General features: G+C 39.7%; 3 protein-coding genes across 4 annotated transcripts in view; 1 reads left to right on the forward strand and 2 right to left on the reverse strand.

Annotated features, from left to right (window-relative positions):
* Positions 1-17270, forward strand: part of C1H9orf57 (chromosome 1 C9orf57 homolog) — a 111159-nt gene extending 93889 nt beyond the window's left edge. The window contains exons 2-4 of the mRNA XM_043975114.1: positions 7675-7734; positions 12391-12513; positions 16231-17270. Coding sequence (XP_043831049.1) covers positions 7683-7734; positions 12391-12513; positions 16231-16355 — 300 coding nt within the window. The 5' untranslated portion in view covers positions 7675-7682 and the 3' untranslated portion in view covers positions 16356-17270. The remainder of the gene's footprint in view (positions 1-7674; positions 7735-12390; positions 12514-16230) is intronic.
* GDA (guanine deaminase) overlaps positions 1-25693 on the reverse strand; it is a 293146-nt gene that overhangs the window by 190372 nt on the left and 77081 nt on the right. The gene's annotated exons all lie outside the window — the stretch shown is intronic.
* Positions 1-25693, reverse strand: part of C1H9orf85 (chromosome 1 C9orf85 homolog) — a 311173-nt gene that overhangs the window by 148198 nt on the left and 137282 nt on the right. The gene's annotated exons all lie outside the window — the stretch shown is intronic.

Below are 25693 nucleotides of genomic sequence, written 5' to 3' on the forward strand. Positions count from 1 at the left end.
GAACCAGGAGAACATTATACACAGTAACAACAATATTGTACTATGATCAACTGTGAATGACTTAGCTATTCTCAGAAATACAGTGATCCAAAACAATCTCAGAGAACTTATGATGAAAAATGCTTCCAGAGAAAGAATTGATATTATCTGAATATAGACTGAAACATACTATTTTTCTCTTTCTTTCTCTCATTTTTCTTCCTTCCCTCATTCTTTCCTTCCTTCTCTTCCCTTCCTTCCTTCCCCCCTTCCTTCCTTCCTTCCATTCCCTTCTCTTCCTTCCCTCCTTCCTTCTTTCCTTTTTTGAGTCTTGCACAAAATGACTAATATGGAAATGTTTTACATGATTGTACATATATAACCTATATCAGATTGCTTACCATCTGGGGCAGGGGTAGGGAGGGAGGGAGAGAGGGATAGAATTTGAAACTCAAAACTTTAAAAAAAAATGCTTAAAATTGTTTTTACATGTAATTGGGAAAAATAGGGGGATAGGAAGGGAAGAAAAGAGAAGGGGAAGAACTTCTTTTAATTAAACTATTATTCGGTATATTTTGCAGGGTTTGGGATGATTGGGAATCTGTGCTTTTTTAAGAGCACTTTTTTTGTTGTTTGAGGCAATTGGAGTTAAGTGACTTGCCCAGGGTCACACAGCTAGTAAGTGTCAAGTGTCTAAGGCTGGATTTGAACTTAGGTCCTCCTGACTCCAGGGCCAGGGCTCTATCCACTGCATCACCTAGCTTCCTCTTAAGTGCACTTTTAAAAAGTTACTGAGATGTTAGTTAGGGTTTTCTGGCTTGACTAACAAAAATTAAAGCAACATGCAAGGCTTAAGACTTGTAGACCACAGATTTCTTGTTTTCTGCATTACATATTTATTTAGAATTTTGTTTTTATCCCAATTACATGTAAAAAACAATTTTAATGTTCATTTTAAAAACTCTGGGTCAAAATTCTCTTCCTCTCTTCCTCTGCACCACCCACCCCTTAAAAACACAAGCATTTCAATATAAGTTATATATGTGTAGTCATGCAAAACATTTCCACATTAGTCAGGTTGTGAAAGAAAACAGACAAAAAAAAACCTTAAGAAAAAGAACCAAAAAAAAAATGCTTCAATCTGTATTCAGACACCATCAGTTCCTTCTCTGGAGATGGATCACAGTTTTCATAAGTCCATCAGAGTTGTCTTGGATCACTCACTGCATTATAGCCAAGTCATTCACAGCTGATCATCTTATAATATTGCTGTTATTTTTTATACAGTACATCTCACTTTGCATCAGCTCATGTAAGTCTTTCCAGGTTTTTCTGAGACCATCCTGCTCATCATTTCACAGTTATTATTGCTAACTGAATTTCCCTCCAACATACTTCCTCCCCATGTCATTTACTCTAATCTGTATCTCCTTTCACCCTTTCCCTCCTCAAGAGTGTTTTGCTTCTCACTGCCCCCCTCTCCCAATCTACCCTCCCTTCTATCACCTCCCACCCCCCATATAACCTTCCCCTACTACTTTCCTACAGGGTAAGAAAGATTACTATACCCAATTGAGTGTGTGTTATTCCCTCTTTGAGCCAATTCTTATGAGAGTAAGGTTCACTCACTATACAGCACCTTCCCCCATTTTCCCCATCTTCCCCTCCATTGTAAAAGTTTTTTCTTGCTTCTTTTATGTGAGATACTTTACCCCATCCCACCTCTCCCTTTCCCTTTCTCCAAGTGCATTCCTCTCTCACCCCTTGATTTTATTTTTTTAAAGATATCATCCCTTCATATTCAACTCACACCTGTGCCTTCTGTCTAAATATACTCCATACACCTGCCCTAATTAGATGAGAAAGTTTTTATGAGTTACAAGTATCATCTTCCCATGTAGGAATGTAAACAGTTTAACCTTTTAATATCCCTCATGATTTCTTTTTCCTGTTTACCTTTTTATGCTTCTCTAGAATCTTGTATTTGAAAGTCAAATTTTCTATTCAGCTCAGGTCTTCCTATCAAGAATGCCTGGAAGTCCTCTCTTTCATTGAATTCCCATTTTCCCCTGAAGAATTATACTCAGGTTTGCTGGGTAGGTGATTCTTGGTTGTCATCCCAGTTCCTTTGCCCTCTGGAATATCATATTCCAAGCCCTCTGATCCTTTAATGTAGAAGCTACTAAATCTTGTGTTACCCTGACTGTGACTCTGCAATACTTGAATTGTTTCTTTCTGACTGCTTGCAATATTTTCTCCTTGGCCTGGGAGCTCTGGAATTTGTCTATAATATTCCTGGGAGTTTTCATTTTAGGATCTCTTTCAGGAGGTGATTGGTGGATTCTTCGATTTCTATTTTACCTTCTGGTTCTAAAATATCAGGACAATTTCCCAAGTAAATTGTTTTTCTAGTGAGATATGTCACATGGCCTTCTATTTTTTAATTCTTTTGGTTTTGCTTTATTGTTTCTTGATTTCTCATAAAGTCATTATCTTCCATTTGCTCAATCCTAATTTTTAAGGAGTTATAGAGAGCTTTTGTACCTCTTTTTCCATTTGGCCAATTCAGCTTTTCAAGATATTCTTTTCCTCATTGGTTTTTTTGTACCTCTTTTACCATTTGGCCTAGACTGGTTTTTAAGGTGTTATTTTCTTTGGTATTTTTGTGTGTGTCCTTTACTAAGCTGTCCACTTTTTTATCGTGATTTTCTTGCATCACTCTCATTTCTCTTTTCATTTTTTCTTCTACCTCTCTTACTTTATTTTCAAAGTCCTTTTTGAGCCCTTCTATGGCCTGAGACTAATTCATATTTTTCTTGGAAGCTTTGGATATAAGAGCTTTGACTTAGTTATCTTGTTCTGAGGGTATATTTTGATCTTCCTTGTAAACATAGAGACTTTCTAGGGTCAGCATTTTTTTCTATTTGCTCATTTTCCCAACCTATTTTTGTTTTTTTTTACTTTTAACTCTGTGTTAAAGTGGGGCACTGCGGGACAGCTAGGTGGTGCAGTGGATAAAGCACTGACCTTGGATTCAGGAGGACCTGAGTTCAAATCCAGCCTCAGACACTTGACACTTACTAGCTGCGTGACCCTGGGCAAGTCACTTAACCCCTACTACCCCACCAAAAAAATAATAAAATAAAATAAAGTAAGGCACTGCTTCCAGGGTGGAAGGCCAACAATCCCAAGCTTCAGGGGGTTTATGCAGCTGTTTTCAGAGATGCTTCTAGGAATTTGTAAGTTTTTAGTTCTTCAAAGGTGGTGTGATTTAAGGAGAGGTATGGTTAATACTTTCCTGGCCTGTGCTCTGGTCTGCAAGCAACCACAGGCCTGCTTTTCTGCCCTGGAACTATGAACAGAATTCCATTTCACTGTGGCTCCAAGCTCTTGCATGCTTGTGCTCCCCTTCTGCCTGGGACCACCACCCAAGACTGTGACCTGGATCTGAGTATGGGCAAAACAACAGAGTCCTGGATCAGTGCTAGCAAAGAGATCCGTATAATCTCCTTCTGGACAATTGTTCAACCCCTTATCATCTGTGGACTGAGTTCCAGAAGCAGTTGCTGTTGCTACTGATTCAGAGGCTCCCAAGACCTGCTCCTGGTTTGCTGTGGCTGTGTCTGTGTCTGTGCTGGAGTTGGGTCTGCACTGGCGTGGCCTGCACTGGGCTGAGCTCCCCTCACCCAGGTACAACAGACCCTTTTTCCCAACCTTCTAAGTTGTCTTTGGCTGGAAAATTATTTCACCTTGTCTTTTTGTAGGTTCTGCTGTTCCAGGAATTTCTTATGCCATTATCTGAAGGTATTTGGAGGGGTCTTGGGGAGAGCTCAGGCAAGTCACTGACTTTCCTATGCCATCTTGGCTCTGCCCCTCAACAACAGACTTCTAGGAGCCTGGAATGGATAAGAATTTTCCAAATCTGAAATCCAGCCTTGAAAATCATTGACAATATTGTTGTAGTTTGAAAATCATTTTATTCATCCTTCATTTTCAAGAGTATTGGAGGTGATCTCTGTAGGAAAATCTTATCTGTGCTGAGGTGTATTACAGCCTGGATTTAACCATACTTTTATGCTTCCAAAGAAAAATTAAGATTATATACTCAAAAATTTTCAGGCATCACTATGTCTGCTAGAAAGTGAAGTGGCGGGGGCGGGAAGGGGGGAGGGACAGCAACCAAAATGTGACTAGCTATCCCCATGCTGCAGTATGTGAATTTTGATGCCCATAATGATAAACATAAAACATTTTTATTCACAGTCATTTTTCTATTTGAGACAAGGAAGATGCCTGGGTTTATAGAACTCAAAATGTCATTTTCTGCTACTGAGAACATTTTCCCTGAGCTGTTTCTAAATGCCTCTTGCTTTATGAACCATTCCTCTTCATTTTTATCTGAAAGCATGAAGTAGGTATACCTAATTCACGGATTGTAAATTTCCAAAATATGAATAGTTAACAATCATGATTGTATATCGTATCCTGCCACAATCTAGATGAGTCAAAGGAAATAGGGTGAATTCAGTATGAAGTCAGTTAAATATTTCATATTTACTGCCTTGAAAACCTTGAGAGATAACAGAAGAGAAGAGTAGAAAAAGAATAGAATAACATCACTCTTCTAACCCATATCCCCCTCTCCCTCGAGGATGAGGACACCAGGCTACTAGTACTTTTTCTGTCTTATGGGCAATATCCCATCTTTTATTCTTCCTCCCATCCCCATTATTCAAAGTCTTTGCCATCTGCCAATGCAAAATAAAAACAAAAAAAATTTCCTTCTCTACTACCACTCTCCAAGCTCTCATCCTCATGAGAGGAGTAATGTATTACCCCTCCTCTACAGCCCCTATCCTTTTTTGCCCTTCCTTTCTATTGTATCTTTTGGAAACCTCCCTTCCCCCCATCTATCCTCACCCTAGACTTCTTCCTTTCATATTGTTTCCATTTTCTCATGCTCACAGAAATTTTGCTTCCCCAGAAAGACACCATATCTCCAGTACTGTGCTCCTCTCATGCCTGAGGTACTGAGTCAAGAGGAGCATCAATCAGGAACTTTTCTTCTGCTGAGGTTCCCTCCATCTGTCTATTTCACCTTGTCTAAGTCCTTTTTTGCTGAGGTCACTTCCTTCTTTCACAAGAGTTCTGGGGCAGCTAGGTGGCACACTGGATAGAGCACTGGCCCTGGATTCAGGAGGACCTGAGTTCAGATCTGGCCTCAGACACTTAACACTTACTAGCTGTGTGACCCTGGGCAAGTCTCTTAACCCTAATTGCCCTGCAAAAAAAAAAAAGAAAAAAAGAAAAAGAGTTCTGAACATGGCTCATAGTCTTGCCTGATGTGCTCATAACTGACAACTTCAATATAAATTGGTACACTGGCCAAGCACTGTGGCTTCTCAATTCATCTGCCTCCTTAGTTCCTATGCACCATGTCTTCTTTCCATTTCAGGCAGCCCAAGGATGATCATACCTTAGATCTGACTATCACCTGTAACTCACTGTTCTGCTTTTGTGATCCAGAAATTCTCTGCTCTGATCACAATCTCTTGTTTTCTTACCTCTCTATTGTGGTGTAATGGAAAGAACCATGGCTCTGAAATCAGAAGGCCTCAGTTAAAATATCACCCACCTGCTTGACATTGGACAAGTCACTTACACTTCTCTGTACCTCAGTGATCTTTCCTGAGAAATGAAGAAAGTAGATTATAGGGCTTGTCTGGCAGGAGCAAGATCTACCATGTAGGCTAGGCTGGTTTTTCCTTGAAAGGTACTAAAACCACCTTTGAAACTTAATGAACTTGGGGGCAGCTAGGTGGTGCAGTGGATAAAGCACTGGTGCTGGAATCAGGAGGACCTGAGTTCACATCCAGACTCAGATACTTGACACTTACTAGCTGTGTGACCCTGGGCAAGTCACTTAACCCCCATTGCCCCACAAAAAAAAAGAAAGAAAAAAAAAAAAGAAAAAGAAACTTGATGAACTCAGGGGACTAAGGCTTGGGCCATTGCCATAGCTTCCTGTTGGCTTAAGTATAAAAATCCAATATATGAAGAGTCAGCAGCTTTTAACTTGGACTTCTGATTGGCAGACCAGCACGACTGATATGGAGGCAGGGAAGTTTTCTCAAGTGAATCAATGATGCATCTTTGTTGAATATCATTTCCCTGCTATGGATTAGCAGACCTCCTTTTGCTAGCTATTAGATGGTCTACAAGTTTCTCCTTCAGAACTTGAAGCACCAGGCTAGACTGAGCTGGGCCAAACCTGCAACAGGAACTCTCCAGCTCTCCATTTATGATCCTTTGTACCACTCCTTCTAAAGCTAAGCTTTAGGTGAACTTCCTTGTGATACAACCACTGTTCCTGCCATCTTTTTCCAGTCCATCACCCTTGCATCACCTTCTTTCCTTCTTTCAGAGTCAAAATATTCAGGTTCAAATCCAGGCTCTGCTAGTTACTTCTCAAGTGACCTTGGGCATGTTACCCCTTAGGTTCCTCATCTGTAAAATGAGAAGATTGGATTAAATTCTCTCTAAAATTACTTCCTTAAAATTTATTTATTCTTTTTTTAAAGTAATACAATTTTTTTATAGTTTTGAGTTCCAATTTTCAGTCCTTCTCACTGCCCTCCTTTCCCCCTCCCTGAGGCAACAAGCAATCAGATATGGGTTATACATGTATGATTATGTAAAACATGACTATATTAGTCATTTTTTACAAGAAAACTCAAATAAAAGAAAAAATGAAAGAAAGTGAAAAATAGCATGCTACAGTCTGTGTTGCATCAATATAATTTTTTCTTTGGAGGTGAATAGTATGTTTCATCAATAGTCCTTTGGGATTGTCTTTGTATTGTTGAGAATAGTCAAGTCATTCACAGTTCTTCATCAAATAATATTGCTGTCTCTGTGCACAGTGGTCTCTTGGTTCTGCTTACTTCACTATATATCAGTTCATAGAAGTCTTTCCAGGCCTTTCTGAAATCATCCTGTTTGTCATCATCCTGTTCTTATAGCACAATGATATTCCATCACCATCATATACCACAGCTTGTTTAGCCATTCCCCCAATTGATGGGCATTCCAGTTTGATTTTCAGTTTTTCACCACCACAAAGGAGCCCGGATAGCTCAGTCGGTTGCTATTATTATTATTGGGCTCCCTTTCAGTTGGTTGAGGTGGAATTTCAGTGTTTAAAAAAAAACGGTTTGGAATTCAATAGCTCAGAGACTGACCTTGCCAATTCTTCCACTTTTTAACAGACTTTGTCATAACAGAGATTTCATTCATTTTCATTTTTAAGAAACCTAGGCTCCAAATGACCCCTAGCCACAGTACTTTTGAGGCTTGCTTCAGAGACAAGCTATGTCAGGAGTAACTGAAATGGGTTCTTTATGAAGCTCCTTGTCAATTCCTTTCCCTACTTTTAAATAATTCCTCAACTGTTCAACAAACTCCAACTTTAAGGTAGCTTTTTTAACAAGGAGTCTTAACTAATTTTTAAAAATAACTTAATTAACTTTACATGGGTTTTCTCTCTGGGGGGAAAACACCCCAAAATTGCCTTCATGGATGATGAACCTGGAAACTTATATTAAAAGAGATTTGCCAAAATGATTTCATTTTGACTTTTCTACAGGATGGAGTCTTATTTGTCATGTTTGGGTTTTTTTTTTTTTTCTGATTCAGAGACAAGGATGAGAAGGATAATTTCTGCTGTGATGATTATTCTGTTCTGCATTTCACTAGGTAAGTCCAAAATAAAGTATTAAACAAGGAAGTGGGGGAGCACTGGAGAAATTCTACTAGGATTTTCAAGTGACTGTGAGGCAGGTGAAACAGGTATCTACTTTTCCCCAACCTTGTTTTTTAGACATGTGATAATATTCAGATTTTTATTTCAAGATGAGATTTGCAAAGAGCTGTCTTGGTATCTCAAGGCCATCAAAATAGCTAGAGGAAAAGTCTCCAGGGATTTCACTAGATCCTCTATGGAGGATTTACTAATGATAAGTCTCAGGCAAAAATTATATAGAATGAGAGGGTTGTTATCTGCATAGACATACTTATGAAACTATGTATCCCAGGTATGACATTTTCTTGTCCTTAACTCTCCCTCCCTCTCCCTGTCATCTGACATCATAGAATGCTATCTCCTGCAATATTTTTTCATCAAGAAATACGTCACCAAAATAATCCTATTCTTGAACAGAAATATTGCTATATGTCATCAAAATGGCTCCCTGAAGAAGAGACTTGTTTCCTTTGGAAGCATATGAAGATACTTCAAATCTATTCTCACTACAGTGACTAACCCTTTTCCTTTCCCAGTCATAATCATTAAATAAATTATTATAAATAATAATAAATAAATTATTAGGTTTGGGTTAAGGTCAGGGAAGAAGGGAATGAGGCCTAATCTATGTTGAGATAAAGAAAGGAAATAAAGGAGGCACGAAGTCTGGAGGGAGCCTTGGTTTCCCTGCCTGATCATAAAAAATAATAATTTACATGTAAAATATATTCCTTCAGTGGAAGTAGCTTCATCAATAAACTGACATTCACAGTTAGTCCTTGGCTTGTATTTCCAAGAATAACAGGAAAAATATGGTGGTGGGGAGACCATGGGACATGTGATTTTAGCTCCTTCACTATCACCACAAAACCTACCTCCTCAGCTCACTCTCAAATTCTAAGGAAAAGTCTTTCATGTATATAAGTGATTTTTGATCCTTCATAGGTGGTAGGAGATAAAGAGAGCAGAATCGTTGGGTTCCTGAAGGGCGGACCCACCTAGGGAAAATGCATTATTTACCAGAAGGATCAAGGTTTAATGGGAGAGGTAGCATTTGACATGGACTTTCGATGGTGAATCAGAATTCAACAAAGCACACAAATCAGACCAGTGTGACTAGGGCATACAGTGTTTAGATAGGAGTAAGGTATAATGTCTAGAAAAGTAGTATGGCATCACATTATTAATTGAATTAAGTTGAATGCATTCATTGAATGAATGCCACACACTGGAGTTTGAACTTTACCCGGCAGGCAATGGGGAGCCACTAAATGTTTCTAAAAAGAGGAATATTATTGGATCTATGCATAAGAAAGATTGCAACAGGGGCAGCTAAGTGGCGCAGTGGATAAAGCACCAGCCCTGGATTCAGGAGGACCTGAGTTCAAATCTGGCCTCAGACAGTTGATACTAGCTGTGTGACCCTGGGCAAGTCACTTAACCCTCATTGCCCTGCAAAAAAACAAAACAAACAAAAGAAAGAAAGATTGCAACAGTGTGAAGGATGAGGAGAGTGGATGAAGAAACACTTATTAGAAGGTTCTTGCAATAATCTAGGCAAGGGGTTAGAATGATAATAATTATTTTTATAGCACATTGCAGGCATTATTTTATCCTAAACTAGTTCACTTAAGGGTCAAGATGAGAAAGAGAGAAGAGTAGTGCAGGTGTAGTAGCCTGGGAAAGAACTGAAGAGTGAGAGATTGGAGGTCATGGTAAAGATGAAGAACAGGAACAGGTGGAATGACAATAGTTTGTGATCAGATTAAGGACATTTTGGAGTTCATGGAACATTTATTGACGATGGCATTATGTAGTTGGTGGGGGGGGGGAAGGTAGAGGAGTAGGTCATGGGAAATAAATATTCCGGCAAGAGGTGGAAAGAAGAGAATGATAAGCCAGGTATTGTAATCATTGAGGCAGGAAAGAGGAGTTTTCTAGTGGTTAGTTGATAACAGCTACTAGAATTTTGATTAGGTGGTAAATGTGGGTTGAGTGAACCTCAAAGCAAGGTGGTAGCAGAGGGAGACCTTGGAAGTGGCAGCAAAAAGTATTTTAACTCAAATGTGTTTAATGTATAACCTATTTCAGATTGGCTTGCTGTCTTGGGGAGTGGGGAGGGAAGGGAGGGAGGGAGAAAAATTTGGAACTTAAAATTTTACAAAAATGAATGTTGAAAACTATCTTAATGTAACTAGAAAAAAATTAAAAATACTATTAAGATTGAAAAAAGGGGAGCAGCTAGGTGGCACAGTGGATAGAGCACCGGCCCTGGATTCAGGAGGACCTGAGTTCAAATTTGGCTTCAGACACTTGACACTTACTAGCTGTGTGACTCTGGGCAAGTCACTTAACCCCAATTGCCTCACGCCCCCCTCCAAAAAAAAAAGATTGAAAAAAAAGAAGTATTTCAACTCCACTACCACAACCAGTGAGATGACAGGATATGATGTGACATAATTTTGTTGTTCGGTCATTTTAGTCGTGTCCAACTCTTTTGACCCCATTTGGGGCTTTCTTGGCAAAGATGCTAGAGTAGTTTGCCATTTCCTTTTCCAGCAAATGAGCAGATGAGGAAAATGAGGCAAACAGAGGCTAAGTGACTTACCTAGGGTCACACAGCTGGTCTGAGGATAGATTTAAACTTAGGTTTTCCTGACCAGATTAAGCTTACTGTACCACCTAATTGCTGCCTAATAATAATAATAATAGAAATAAAGCTAAAGCAATTTTAAGGTTCACCCTCATATTCATCAGGCAATCAAAGATGACCCAAAAATGGTATTTGTTGAAGCAACTGGGAGCAAAGAAAAACTAACTTCACTTTTGGTGGAATTGTGAAATGTTCCAACTACTCTGAAAAGAAATTTGGAACTATACACAAAAGGTCACTAAACAATGATTTCCCTTTGACCCATCAATACCATTACTAGTTATATACTTCAAATAGATGAAAGACATAGGTAAAGGTATGCATGTACAAATGCAGTTATAGCAGCATTTTTTGTTATAGTAAAGAACTGGAAATGGAGTGGGTGCCCATCAACTGGGGCTGAACAAACTATGGTATATGTGGGTCATTGAATATTACTGTACTACAAAAAATAATGTAAGGGATGACAGATTCAAATCTTGGAAGACTTATATGAATTGATGCAGAGGGAAGTGAACAGAACTAGGAAGACCATAATACTATAAAGAAAAACAACTTTCAAAAACTTAAGAACTCTGATCAATTCATTGATTATTCAGGCCTCCAGAAAATGATGAAGCATGCCTCCTACTTCTTTTGGAGTGCTGATGGATTGTAGAGGCAGAGACATTTTCAGACATGACCAATACAACACAAATTTGTTTCACTTGATGAATGATTTGTCTTTTTTAATAAACATTTTTATTTAAAGTTTTGAGTTCCAAATTCTATTCCTCCTTCCCTAAGGCAGTAAGCAATCAAATATAGATTATACATGTGTAGTTATGTAAAACATTACCACATTAGTCATTTTGTATAAGAAAATTCAAATAAAAGAAAGAAAAAAATTCATTAAAAAAGGGAAAAACAGTATGCTTCAGACTGTGTAAAATCAATATCAATTCTTTCCTTGGAGGTGGATAGGGATCATCATTAGTCCTTTGGGATTTTCTTGGATCATGGTATTGCTGAGAATAGTTAAGTAATGCATAGTTCTTCACCAAACAATATTGTTGTCACTGTACACATTTTCCTGGTTCTGCTCACTTCACTACAGATCTGCTCATACAAGTCTTTCCAGGCCTTTATGAAATCATCCTGCTTGTCATTTCTTATAGCACAATAATATTCCATCACATAGCATAGCTTGTTTAGCCATTCCCCAATTGATGGGCTTCCTTTGATTTCCAATTCTTAGTCACCAAAGAAAGAGCTTCTATAAATATTTTTGTACAAATAGGTCATTTTTCTCTTTTTTTGGATGAATGAATTACTTATTACAAAGGAGGGCTTTTATTTTGGTTGAGAAAAAAGACATGTGGAGTGTTGGGAATAGTGAAGCAAAAAAAAAGGAAAAGACTATCACTAAAACTTTCAAAATACACAGAAAACATACAAATAGTCAGTGTTGGTACTACCACATTAAATGTAATAGATTTTTTTACTCACTAAAACAAACAAACAAACAAACAAAAAGGGGCAGCTAGGTGGTGCAGTGGATAGAGCACCAGCCCTGGAGTCAGGAGTACCTGAGTTCAAATCTGGCCTCAGACCAGATTTACTAGCTGTGTGACCCTGGGCAAGTCACTTAACCCCAATTGCCTCACTAAAACAAAAACAAAAAAACAAACAAATGTAATAGATTTTTTAAAAAGCTGTATGTATTAGATTCTTTGTTTCACATGTAGTCACCTTTTCCTGGCCTTCTTTGTGTGTGGACATTTTCATGTTTGTTGATGATTTTCTACTTCTCAAGAAAAAAAAATTAAATGGAAAAAAATATAATGTGCCACGTAATACTGAAGAGAAAGGAGTGGGGCCTGTTGTAATATAATTCCAAAAAAAGCTGAGAATCACCTAAAAGGCTTGTGTTTCTTTTTCTTTTCTCTTTCCTCTCTCTTCTTTCTTGTGTTCTTAGGTGGCATAACTATAATATGCAGATACTGCAATCTCTCACTCCCCTTCCATGGCTGCCTTTTGGATGCTGGCACCTGCAGAGCCAACACTGGTCAATATTGTAAATTTGAGTACCAGGAGCAAGGTAAGCATTGAATGTAGTCTCCAAAGCAGAGAATACTTTCCTGACACTAGTTCAGGTGCTTGTTTAAGTAGTGGTTCAGGTGCTGACTTAAATGGAAAGGGTATGGATTGAAAGCTGGAAAGGTATCCCAACCCACAAATACCTCCTCTTTAACATCTCAGGTTGCCTGAAATCTCACTATTTAAAATCTGTGTCTGGATTAAAGTAGTTTTTGGCTTCAAGAGTTTTCTGTCAAAATGACAATAACCCTCAAAAGATGTAACATATTAAACCAATCATTAGCTAAGAACACATCAGCATGAATTACTCCTATGACAGTTTTCTTTTTCTTTTCAAATGGACCAGATGGGACTGTCATAGAAAAGGAATAAGTATTTATTTGAGTGTAGGTAGAACCCTATGTATGCTTTTTCATCCTGTGTAGTTGTTCAAATTCTTCCTTAGATCTCCCCCAGAAGATCTAACCAATGTACTAGAGGCTTTCCATTAGGTCCTCTTCCGTTTCAGTTTTCATGGAACACTTTGGCTCTCATCATCCTCATACATTTCTCCCATTCTCCCATTTCTTCCCTAAATGTTCTCATTCTTTTATCTTGAACTTGAAACACATCCAGAAACAGAAACATTTCAATGTTCATTTACAAAGAAAAAATTGTATATGAAATTGTGAATTTTACACATAGAATATTTCTCTTTTAAAGGCACATATGAAAAATATGAAAAAGTACATATTAACATGATAGTACAAACACTGCCATAGTAGTCTACATCCCCTACTGAACATTCTTCAGTGTATTTAAAAATGACAATATTTGCTTTAGTTTTTTTATAAAAGTATTTTATTATTTTCCAGTTATATGTAGAGATAGTTTTCAACATTTGTTTTTATAAGATTTCTAGTTTCAAATGTTTCTCCCTCCTTCCCCTCCCTCCCCCCTCCCCAAGACAGCAAGCAATCTGATATAGGTTATAAATGTACAACCACATTAAACATATTTCTGCATTAGTCATGCTGTGAAAGAAGAATCAGAGCAAAAAGGAAAAACCTCAAAAAACAAAAACAAAAACAAAAATCGAAATAATATGGTTCAATCTGCAACTAGATTTCATAGTTCTTTTTTTCCTGGATTTGGAGAGCATTTTCCATCATGAGTCTTTTGGAACTATCTTAGACCACTGTATTACTAAGAAGAGTCAAATCTATCACAGTTGATCAACACACAATGTTGTTGATACTTTGTACAATGTTCTCCTGGTTCTGCTCATCTCACTCAGAATCAATTCATGTAAATCCTTCCAGTTTTCTCTAAAATCCGCCTGCTCATTGTTTCTTACAGCACAATAGTATTCCATTACATTCATATACCACAACTTGTTCAGCCACTCCTCAGTTGATTGGCATCCCCTCAATTTCCAATTCCTTGCCACCACAAAAAAGAGCAGCTATAAATATTTTTGTACACGTGGGTCCTTTTCCCTTTTTTAATGATCTCTTTGGGAAAAAAACCTAACAGTGGTATTGTTGGGTGAAAGGGTATGCACAGCTTTATAGCCCTTTGGGCACAGTTCCAAATTACTCTCCAGAATGGTTGGATCAGTTCAAAACTCCAGCAACAATGCATTAGCATTCCCATTTTTCCACAGCTTCTCCAACATTTATTATTTTCCTTTTTTGTCATATTAGCCAATCTGATAGGTGTCAGGTGGTACCTCAGAGTTGTTTTAATTTGCCTTTCTATAATCAATAGTGATTTAGAGCATTTTTTCATATGGCAATAAATAGCTTTGATTTCTTCATCTGAAAACTGCCTGTTCATATCCTTTGACCATTTCTCAATTGGGGAATGACTTGGATTCTTATAAATTTGATTTATAGTTCCTGATATATTTTGGAAGTGAGGCCTTTATCAGAAATACTGGCCATAAAAATTGTTTCCCAGCTTTCTGCTTCCCTTCTAATTTTGGATGCATTGTTTCTGTTTGTACAAAAACTTTTTTAATTTAATGTAATCAAAATCATGCATTTTGCATTTCATAATATTCTCTATCTCTTGTTTGGTCATAAACTGTTCTTGTTTCCATAAATATGAGAGGTAAACTATCCCATCCTCTCCTAATTTACCTATGGTATCACCTTTTATGTCTAAATCATGTGCCCATTTTGACCTTATTTTATTATAAGGTGTAAGATGTTGGTCTATGCCTAGTTTCTTCCATACTCTCTTCCAGTTTTCCCAGCAGTTTTTATCAAATACTGAGTTCATATCCCAGAAGCTGGAGTCTTTGGCTTTATCAAACAGTACATTACTAAAGTCATTTGCTACTGTCTCCTGTACCCAACCTATTCCATTATTTACTTTATTTTAAAAAATTTTAATCTCTATCAAAATATTATCTCCATCCCCCCTCCTTCCTTTCTCCTTTCTCCTCCTCCCTCTTTCCCTTCTTGTTCCCACTTCTACCCCCACCCTCACCCCCAACCCAAAAACCAATGCTTTTGCTTTGAGGAAATGTTTTTCCTCTTAGGTTGAGAAGACCCAGGTCACATGTTTCAGGGATGATTAACACATGTTCAGCATTGTCTTTCTACTGGTCAAAAGTATGCTTCAGAAAGGCATGAATCCTTTCTCCCCACCACCTCCTCACTTCTCACAACCCTTACTCCCAGCTGAGTTAGGGCAAGTAAATTTGTTTTATCTCTTCATAGTGTGACTCAGCTAGGAGCAAGGGTTGTGACAAGTGAGGAGTGTGTGTGTGTGTGGGTATACATTTTTTTACAGATGAGGAAACTAGAAAATTCAAATTTTCTGCCCAAAGTTACACAGGTAGCAAGTGAGCTAAGATTTGAATAGAAGTCTGGTGCTTTTCCCATTGGGCTATGCTATATTCTATATCAGGACATGAGTTTAAGTCTTGATTCTGGCATCAAATACATTTGTGACAGTTCAAGGAACTTAACTTCTCTGAGCCTCAGTATCCTTAACTGTCAAACAGGAATAATAGGGGCAGCTAGATGGTGCAATGGATAGAGCACCGGCCCTGGAGTCAGGAGGACCTGAGTTCAAATCCAGCCTCAGACACTTAACACTTACTGGCTGTGTGACCCTGGGCAAGTCACTTAACCCCAATTGCCTCACCAAAAAAAGAAAAAAAAACAAAAAACCCCCAAAAAACAGGAATAATAATGTTCTACCTGCATTATAAGGTTGCTTATGAAGAAAGGGCTTTGTAAACCTATTCTTGAGACAATGGTATGTATGTCTTTAATAATCTAAGTAGCCATTTGAAACCACTCCAGTATCTTTGCCAAGAAAACCCCAAATGTGGTCACAGAGAGTTGGACACAACTGAAATCACTCAACACCAAACAAAGTGGTATTCTGAATTCTTTTGTGGGAAAAAACTCAATTCCAGCATATTAGAATACACTGGATATACTTTCTTAATATCCTTAGCACTCAGCACAGCACCTGACACATAACAGGCACTTAATGAATGATTATTGACTGACTGAACCATAATAATAACAACGGTAATCATGTAGTCATCATCATCATCAGTGAGAGGCTTTAAATGGGAAAACTCCAGATGGAGATCTAGTTGATAAAGGGTAGTGGGCTTTCACTTGTGGCACCTGTGTTGGAGTATGTAATGTCTCTAATCTCTAATGGAACATTTCCCTCCCCAAACACACATCCCTCCTTCTGATTTCTTCAGGTGGTGTGAAGTGGTTCACAGTTAAAGGCTGTACTAGTGCCAAAGAGGTTTGTCATGTAAGGAGAACAATCGGCAATACTGTTCGTGTCACCAAATGCTGCTACCATGACATGTGCAATCTCTGAACCAGAATTCCCGACTGGATCATCTGGGTCATAGAAGTGAGATGATGCCAATTTACAAGCAGCCTGCCATTAGGATAGCAATGTATATGTTTTTCTTGGGGTGAGTTGATCACAATCTAGTGGTTGATCATAGGACCTGGTAAATTGTAGAGCACCTGCTGTCACCATACTTCCCTCTTCTCATCCTATGGAATAGTGGGCTTGGGAAGGAATGTGCCCAAAGGCTGGCAACACATTAATATTGCTAAAGCTTACTGCAGCCACTCTCCTCACTCCTATTGGAGGGATGCCCCATTGGCATCCTTATTACCAGAAAAACAAACAAAAACCCAGTAGCTTCTATCCATCCCCACCATCCTCCTAAAAAGGTAGATGACTCCTATCCCATTACTAGTATTGGTACAGATTGTTATCCTACCATATATTATTCAAAATCGTACTCCCCTGGTTTCTTCTTTCATGTTCAGAAGAGTTCTAATAGTGGCACACTACATTAATATTAGTATCCTGAAAGAGTTAAATTGGTTTTCAAAGTGACCTAATTTATTTCTCTTGAATAGTTTGTACACTTGAGGAATATTAATATCTTGAATATTCCCAAAAAAGAATAAAGTTTAAGAAAAGGCAAATTTGTGGACACTATGAGATAAAGCTTTAGGATAGAGGATTGTCATTTTCAAACATGGCTTCTCCCAATGACAAAAGACTGCAAGACTTTCCTTCTGCAGTGAGAGTCCTAAGCACACAGCATTTACATAAAGGTAGGCAGGTGGGGCAATCCAAATGAAACTCCTACCTATAAGAAGTAGATGAGGATCTGGCCTGAAATAATTTCACAGTTTTTTGGTAATGCCGATCAGAGTGCTGCTTTTGTTTAGCGCTTTATGAATATTATTGTGGGATGGGGGAGACAATATATTATTTAGTTTCACATTGTTTTCTTCTTATGTAGATCCTTTGGTGTTTAAATTTTTTTGTTAAAAATAAATAAATAAATATCAACTCTTATTTCTCTTTCAGCTTTTAGACTCCTTGATCCCCATCAACTGCTTGCCCAGGACAATCTTCCTACACTTAGAAGAAACATACCAGATCATAGTCTTAGCCCAATGTTCCTTATCTAATCAATTATTTCCTTTTGCCTCATGCCTGCAAAATGCCTTCCTTCCAATCACAGGGCTAGGTTGGCCATATTTTTCATGATAGTATTTTAATAAGTTGGAGTATACTTCTTTTAGAGGTGAAACAACTGATGCTGAGGGGGAAATGAAATTTGAATAAGATCCCAAAATAAGTTAGTAGGTTAATCCAAAGGAACTCAAAACTGTGGTGTGGCTTTGGAGTCAAAAGACTTTTATCCAGACCCTGACTCAGCTAGGTGGCACAGTGTTGGGCCGGGAGTCAGGAAGATCCTCTTCATCCAGCTTCAGACACTTATTAACTATGTGAACCTGGGCAAGCCACTTAACCTTACCTCCATTTCTCCTCTGTACAGTGAAAGAACTGGCAAACCACTCCAGTATCTTTGCCGTGAAAACCCCAAATGGGGTCATAAATCAGATACAACTGAGAAGTGACCCAACAACAACCTAAAACAAGTCATTTTAGAAGCAAGATGAGGGATCTGGATTAGACAGCTTCCAAGATCCCTGACAGCTAGAGATCTATGATCCTACTGATTCATACAAAAGATGGCATGGGAATTTCAAAGAAAGATAGCAAGATGAGGAGTCAATATATAGGTGAGGTTGCTATGCATGTGACATTGGGTAGGTCACATCCCTGCTCTGGTCTTGGCTTCCTCAAACGTGAAATGGAAGGGTCTAGCCAGATAACTCAGGTCCTTTCCAATGCTAAGGCTCTGTACTTGTATTTCCGTTTACCTCTCAGGGACTGTTCATCTGACTTCTCACTGAGGCCTTTCTCTTCCTAACAGAGAAAAGGCTTATGTTGAATAAAGCCTGCATTGTGTGCAAGGGTACACTACACAATGAAAGCCTGAGTGCTGCCCACACAGCTTCCTGAATGCATGGAGAGGAGGAAGAAAAGGAGAAAAGCAGATGTCGGGAGGATTGTTTTGTTTTTTAACCAGTCACCTGATTTGGCAGCTGGACTCCAAAGTCTCAAGGGGAGCAAATTTGGCCTCCTCTCCTTTAGATAGGAAAATGCTCTTTTGTCACCCCCTCCACCCTCCAAAGATTGGTGTACATCCACGGTCTGCCTTACTCAGGATGTAATTTCAAGAGAATATACTATGTGTATTTTCTCCTTTACTCCTTACTAGATCAATTTCTCCCCCCTTCAGTTAGATGGCCTAGTAATGATGTAATTTTATTTCAGTTTATACCTCCCAGTTAGTCCTCTACTTTAAAGTTTACACTTTTGTGATACATTTAAGGTCTTTTGTACACAAAGATAAGGTAGTTTTGTGTTGATTTGAATGCAGCCTCCCTCCTAGATCAAACAGGCCAGTGGATTTTATGTCATATGTAATGCTCTTGTTAATTACTCTGTATCAGTCATTCCACCATTATCTTCCAAGTTAAGACTTTCTGCTGGGCAGTTTAGCCAACCACAAGAGAAACTTAAAAAAAAATGTTCACATCTTTTATTTTTATATCACCTTCCATTTTTCAACCTCTCCCCTTTTTTAAGGAATACAGACCTAGAACTTGAAGTGATCTCAGAGGACATCTAACTCTCCTCTTCATAAAAAGATTTTTCAAAAGAAAAAAATAGCCAAAAATCAGCAAAGCCAATCAATACCTAGGAAAAAGTCTTGACAATATATGCATATATACAATGTTCTCAATCTCTGCAAAGGAGATTGGGAGAGGTGCATTCTCATATCTTCTTTGGGGCCTGCTTTTTCTTTTGTAATTTGACCATTTCTGGATTCTATCTCTCCAGCGTCTGAAATTAGTCACCTGAGGGTTAAATGTTTGTTCATTTTCTTATTTAAACACAGTTCTAAGGAGCAGACATGTTCCCTGTCATATAAAGGTGACAAGAAGATACTTAGGAGGGGTATCCAGTAGGTTGACTGTTAGTAAGGGAAGAAAATAATATCCTGAAAGAGTAACTAGCATCTCCAATTGGCTCAATCACTGTGCTTTCTAGGCCTTTCTACAGCAATCCATTTTCATACACTTTAGATGCAGAGATAGGCAAACATCCTCTCCTCCATGCCTCCCTGAAAGGGAAAAAAGTTGTCCCAGGAACTGACTGTCTCTTGTTTCACTGACACAGCTTCCTGGTGTTAAGGGCTAAAATTCTAGCTAAACTGTCTAAAATATCTAATGAGTGGTCGCCAATAAATTATAAGCTTTAGCAAGAGTTAGACTTTTAAGCATTTATTAAGGAGAATAAGAATTTGGTAAAGAGAGAAAGGCCTAGATTCCTATCTATTAAAGGGAGAGAGAGCACATTTCTAGCTCCCTTCTCCACCAGAGTCCAGAGGAAAGAGCCCCAGAGCCAGTGCCAGTCTCTTCCTTCCTCCTCCCACTAGCCCGCGTCACTTCTTGACGCCAAAGAAAAGACTCCTGGTCTTGCCCTCAAAGACCTTCACTTCATGGGTGGAACTCTTCTACAGTAAGTCTCCAGCAGGTGTCGTCATTCCAATCGTTACACTGGTCACCTAAAGACGTAAGTCCCACCTATGTGCTGCCAGGGTCCCTCTGGCCTGGGAAATTTCTCAAGACTACATTAAGCAAAGCACTATGGCCTTCACCACATCCTGCCTTAATAATGAGGCACATTTCCATAGGGAAATGAAGGGGACCGTGTCTAGAGAAGCTGAATACCACTGTATCCTTGTTGCATATCCTTACCATGTTAGGGCAAAGTAAATCTCATTTTCTTTTGTCCCAACATCAAACCTGAATGCTGTTGTTAGAGTTGTTTCCCATATTCCCCGAGACATGCTGGCCTTGCTTATAAAGGACATTTCTTCTTACAGCAAAGAAGAACTAGAAGTGTGATATAATGGGAAGACCATTCAATCTATGGTGAGCAGACTGGGCTTCATATCTCACCTCCACCATTTTCTACTGAGTGACCTATGGCAAATCACTTGACCACCTTGTTCTTCACTTTGTTCATCTGTAAAACGAGAGGGTTAGATTAGATGGCCTCTGAGATAATTTCAAGGTCTATGGTCCTTACAAAAAAAGCTATAGATATAGAAGTATAGAAGTCTTAAGGCCCTGCCCTCCAGAAACATGATCTTAGAGAAGAGACAGAACATATGCAAGAGACTGAATTCTTAGTGTCAACTTTGCAACTAATTGTAAAATCCTGATGAATTCACTTCATTTCTCTAGGCCCCAATTTTCTCATCTGCTAAAAGAATTGAATGAGCTTTCCAGCTCTATATGTCTAGGTACAAAAAGATAAATAATACTATTCAGTTCAGTCATTTCAGTCAGGTCTTACTCTTTGTGAACCCATTTGGGGTTTTCTTGACAAAGATGCTAGAGTACTTTGCCACTTCCTACTCCAGATCCCTTTACAGATGGGGAACCTGAGGCCAACAGGGTTAAGTCACTTGCCCAGCGTCACAGAGCTGGTAAGTGTCTAAGTTACTAAGTGTCTGAGGTGAGATTTGAACTCAGGAAGATGGGTCTTCCTGACTCTAGGCTTGGCATTCTGTCCACTGCCCTGTGGTACTGATTGGAAAAAGAATAAGTCCCATGGGAGTTCATAGAAGGGAGTGAGCTCTGTGGAATGACATGGTTGGGAAAGAACTTTACAGGAAAAGTAGGACTTGGTTTGAACCTAAAAGGAAAGATGGGGCATAGACAAGTGAAGAAGAATGGAGAGAACATGCAGATGGGAGTGTGACTCAAACACCGTATGCTAAAGAGATATAAATAGACCAGGTTGGCTAGTGTGGTGAGTTAATGAAAGACAAGAAGGAGAGACAAGGTTGGTGGGGTAGCAGGTAGCCAGATTGTGAAGAATTTTGACAATCAGTCTAAATTTGACTTAATGGTAGTTGAATCTTTTCAGAAGGTACTTATCAACATTCTTAAAAGGTTAAAACATTTCTTTGAAAGAAGGGAGAGGGAAGAAAAAAGAAAAGAAATTTATGTGATAACTATTACATATTTAAAATGAATAACAAGTTGTACATAATAGTTATGGAAATAAGAAAAAAAAAAGGAGAAACAGGCGGCCCCAAGACACAGTCTCAGACATAACCAGGGTTGTATTGAAGCTAGTTTGAACAAGCTCAATAGAACTGATTGCTAAATGTTACAGGGAAATAGATGGGGGGGGGGCAGTGTTTAGGAATTCCTCTTTAAAGAATTACACCCTCTTGCACACAAATCCAATTAGAAAAAAATATTTTATTTGGGCACTAGAGAAAGGAAACCTTGAGACAGGTCTCAAGGGGAGGTAGATCCAGAGACATGGTTCTCTGAGTTATCTATCTCCTCAAGCAGGGGAAAGGCAAATACTTTTATAGAGGACTAATGGTGGTCCAATGGGGTGATCATCTGACTGGAAAATTCCCTTATTGGGAGTGATCACCAGAGGGAAGACCATCCCCTACTGTTGGTGGCTTAGGGGAAGTTGGGTGAGAGGCAGCTCTGATCTCCGTCCCCCTGGAGCTACCATGCCTAATGGGCTTATCTCCCCATGGGTGGGGGAGACTGGAATGAAGGGTGGTGATCCTGAAGTTAACTCAGTCCCAATCAGATGCTGCTTATCTCTTTAGGTATGTCTGTCCTTTGGTTTATCTTCCCCCAGAAGAATATACCTTGCAAATTAGCTAACTTTACAAACAGTACTTGATATATGTTTTTAAATTGTCCAGACTTAAGAAAGTGATGGGGAAAATATAATGCAGATTAAATGTAAAAGTGTGTTGGGTACACATTTTTTTTTTTTTGGAGAGCTAAATGTTTACCAGCATACCCTTGGATCTGAATAGTTGCTGTCTGTAATTCTAGCTAGCCTATCTAAAAATCTAATGAGTGGTCACCAATAAATTAAAAGCTTTAGCAAGAGTTTAGACTTTTAAGCATTTATTAAGGAGAATTTGGTGAGGAGAGAGAAAGAGGTGCCTTCATCTATCTAAGGGAGCCAGCATTTTTGCTCCATTCCACACGAGGTCCGGACAAAAGAGAGAGCCTTGCCCCTTCTTCATCCCACAAGCCTCCTGTGAAAACTGGAAACATCCAGTTCACCCACACACAGCTCCAAGTTGGTAGCTTTGATCGACAGTACCCGCAAGCAAACGTCACTTCCTGACACTAAGGAACTGACCTTGCACGCCACATGGCTTGTCCTCCGATGCCTTCTCCTCATGGCAGAGCTTTCCTACAGTATCTTTCCAGTAGGGGGCATCAATCCAATTCTCACAGACCCAACCCTAATTAGATCTGGGGCTAGTTCTCCTCAGTGGCTACCACTTACTTGAAACTTGATCAATCTAATACACCAACTCATTCCAACTTTTCACAGCTTCCAACTAACGGTTCTTTCTCTCAGAAGTTCCTTGTCCCTGCTTTCTCAGAACATAAGGTTTGCCTTGTCCCAGGAGATAAAGTCACACAAAGGGTCCTCTGAAGAAGGAATTCCAGCACCATCACGGCGGAACTCCCTGCCTGTCCAAGTTTTAGCATAAACGTTGTGGCTGCAGAATGATTCAGAATGACCATTCTGCAAGTGACCACCAGAGTAGAAGTTCCTAACATGGCACTAATTGCATTTTTTCAGGCATGACAGCTTGGTCCCAGCTGCTCCATTGCGAGGCATCATTGCCCTAGTTCCTTCTCAGCTGTGATGGCTGGGTTCCATTGATAACTGATGATTTGTGGGACTGGCTCCAGTTGAGGATGTAAAGAAAGGTCTGTTTACACTCTGTTGTGTGTACACTTGATTGTAAGGACATCTGTACTGGGAATTTGTTGGCTAGACTAATCCTAGACTGCTGACATTGACAGAATTTAAGGTTCAGAGGGATTGAGTCCAAACCCCTTATTCTTACAAATGAGAAAATGGAGTCCCAGGCAATTCGAGAGGTTTGACCAATATCATACATGCTGTAGCAAAACTGAGATTAGAAACCAGGACTCCATATCCAGTGTTCTTTCCACTATACACAGTAGTAAGATGATTCGGATGTGAAAGATCTTCTACTTCTTTCCCCTTTGAAATTATAGATATAAAAAAAATTATAGACCTATACTGTCATCTTCTATGTATAGGAAAATTTTAGACAAAAACAAGTTTTTGGAAACAACTTAAATAGAATGGGATAATAAGCACGACCCTGATACACTGATAAGCAACATCAAGGTCTGCTAGATAATATACAAGATATGGCTGGGGGCTGCATATCTTACTGATGCCCTATTATTCAGAATTCCCCTCCCAGTTGTTTAGCTCTTACCAGTTTTGCATTCCCCTCCCATTTGCTTTGTAATTCCATCCCACGATTCCCTTTGTTTTGTAAACATACAAAAGACCAACTCTTCTCTTACTTAGGGGGACGGTCTCCATAATGATTGTCTTGCGTCCATATATTCCTCTCTCCTAATAAATCTCTTTTTTTTTTACAAGATTCGCTATGAACCTCCAATTCTTTGGGTGAGTTAGCCCCCTCCCCCAATCCAGGTCGCAAATCCCCCAACATCAGGACAGGTGACTTTGTTAGGGAAGAAACACCTAATGTGTCAGGTATTCCAGAAGCCCTATGTGAGGGCCAGGCCTCTTGAGGTGGACTCTGTGACAGCTGTTTGCCCCAACTCCAGTAGATACTGCCTCCACTTCACCCCGGCCTACCACCGAACCCCCTCACCAGTCCGTAATCTGAGCCTCAGAAGCTGCAGGTGCTAAAGACTCTGACATGCGCTGGAAGCAGTGTCCCTGGCTGGGTCCGGACGGCAGGCTGAGCTGTTCAGCCTGATCAGTAGGTGATCAGAATTGCCCTCTTTTGCGGAGAAATATTCTCACTCTGTTCTTATGTGCATTCGGCTGTTCTGGGTTTTTATTTTTACCGCATTATTTGGGCGTGAATGGACGGGTTTATGTGGAGCTTGTGGGAGTCACAGCCTCTTCTCTGCCATCTTGGCTCTGCCCCGCCCCCCCATGCATCTCTTTCTCAAATTTGTAAATTCTAGTTTACTCCAATCTCTTAGGATGCACCCCAGCGGTGAGCTTTTTGGTACACTCCCTTTTTGTCCCATGACTGTACCCAGATATTTTCCTGTCTAAGGAAAATGGTCTGAATGTGGTTCAGATGTTAGGTTGAGCTTTCTCAAGGGAGAGAGGTGCTGGCTGCCCGTCTCATGGAAGAGCAGAGCTCTGACAAGGGATAGACACACAAGCACAAAAGTTCTTACCCAGAAATGTGGAGTCTGAGGGTCTGAGCGTGGTTCGGACATCTAGCTGAGCTTTTAGCGAGGGAGGGAGACCCAGGCTGCCCATCCACTGTCGGGTGAAAAGCTGACTGTCTCTACCTCTCCCAGAGCTTTGACCCTATTATTATCTTCTTCTTCTGGGGTGCTCTGGGCCCATAACAAAACTAAGCAAGGGAATCAGAAAGAGACATGTGCAGAAAAGGCCAAATGTGTCCCCAGATTCACCTTATGACATGTAAACCCCCAAAACACACCTCCACAGAAAAAGGTACCCACCTCAGGGGTTGGCTTAGGACCCCAGGAACTCCAAATTAGGATAAGCACTCCCCTGTACCTCCCTAAGGTGGAGATTATTATGAGATTGATAATCAATTGATCCATACTGTTGTGGGCCCAAAGTTCCCCAGAAGTTCTCTGGGGCACATTGAGGAATCTTCTCCTTGAGAAACTAAATCAGAGGACAGATACGCCTAGAGAGATAAGCGGAACCAAATCAGACTGAGCTAGCTTTGGGACCTCCACCCTTCATTCTGGTCTCCCTTACCCCTGGGGAGATAACTTTGGGTGTGGCTGCAGCCTTTGTGTCCAGAAGAGAGAGATGGCTTGAGAGATCCGTAGCCACCTCTCACCCAATTCCTCTAGTCACTACCAGTGGGGGATGATCCTCCACTCCTCACCCAATTCCTCTAGCCATCACCAGTGGGGGATGGTCTTCCCTCACTAAAGGAACTTTCCACAGGCAGATGGTCACACCCCCATCAGCCCCCTATAAAAGTACCTGCCAGTCTCCTGCTCAAGGAGACTGGTACCTTACCTATCTCCCCATGAGAAGTCCAAGGATTTCTTTCATGGTTTCTCTTTCCTCCCCCCTTCCCTTCCCTTGCCCCTAAATAAACTAGAGGGTGTAATTCTTTAAAGAGGAATTCCTAAGAACCCCAACCCCTAACCCAAATCTGTACCCCATTT

The sequence above is a fragment of the Dromiciops gliroides genome, chromosome 1 (assembly GCF_019393635.1).
Source record: "Dromiciops gliroides isolate mDroGli1 chromosome 1, mDroGli1.pri, whole genome shotgun sequence".
Taxonomy (NCBI): domain Eukaryota; kingdom Metazoa; phylum Chordata; class Mammalia; order Microbiotheria; family Microbiotheriidae; genus Dromiciops; species Dromiciops gliroides.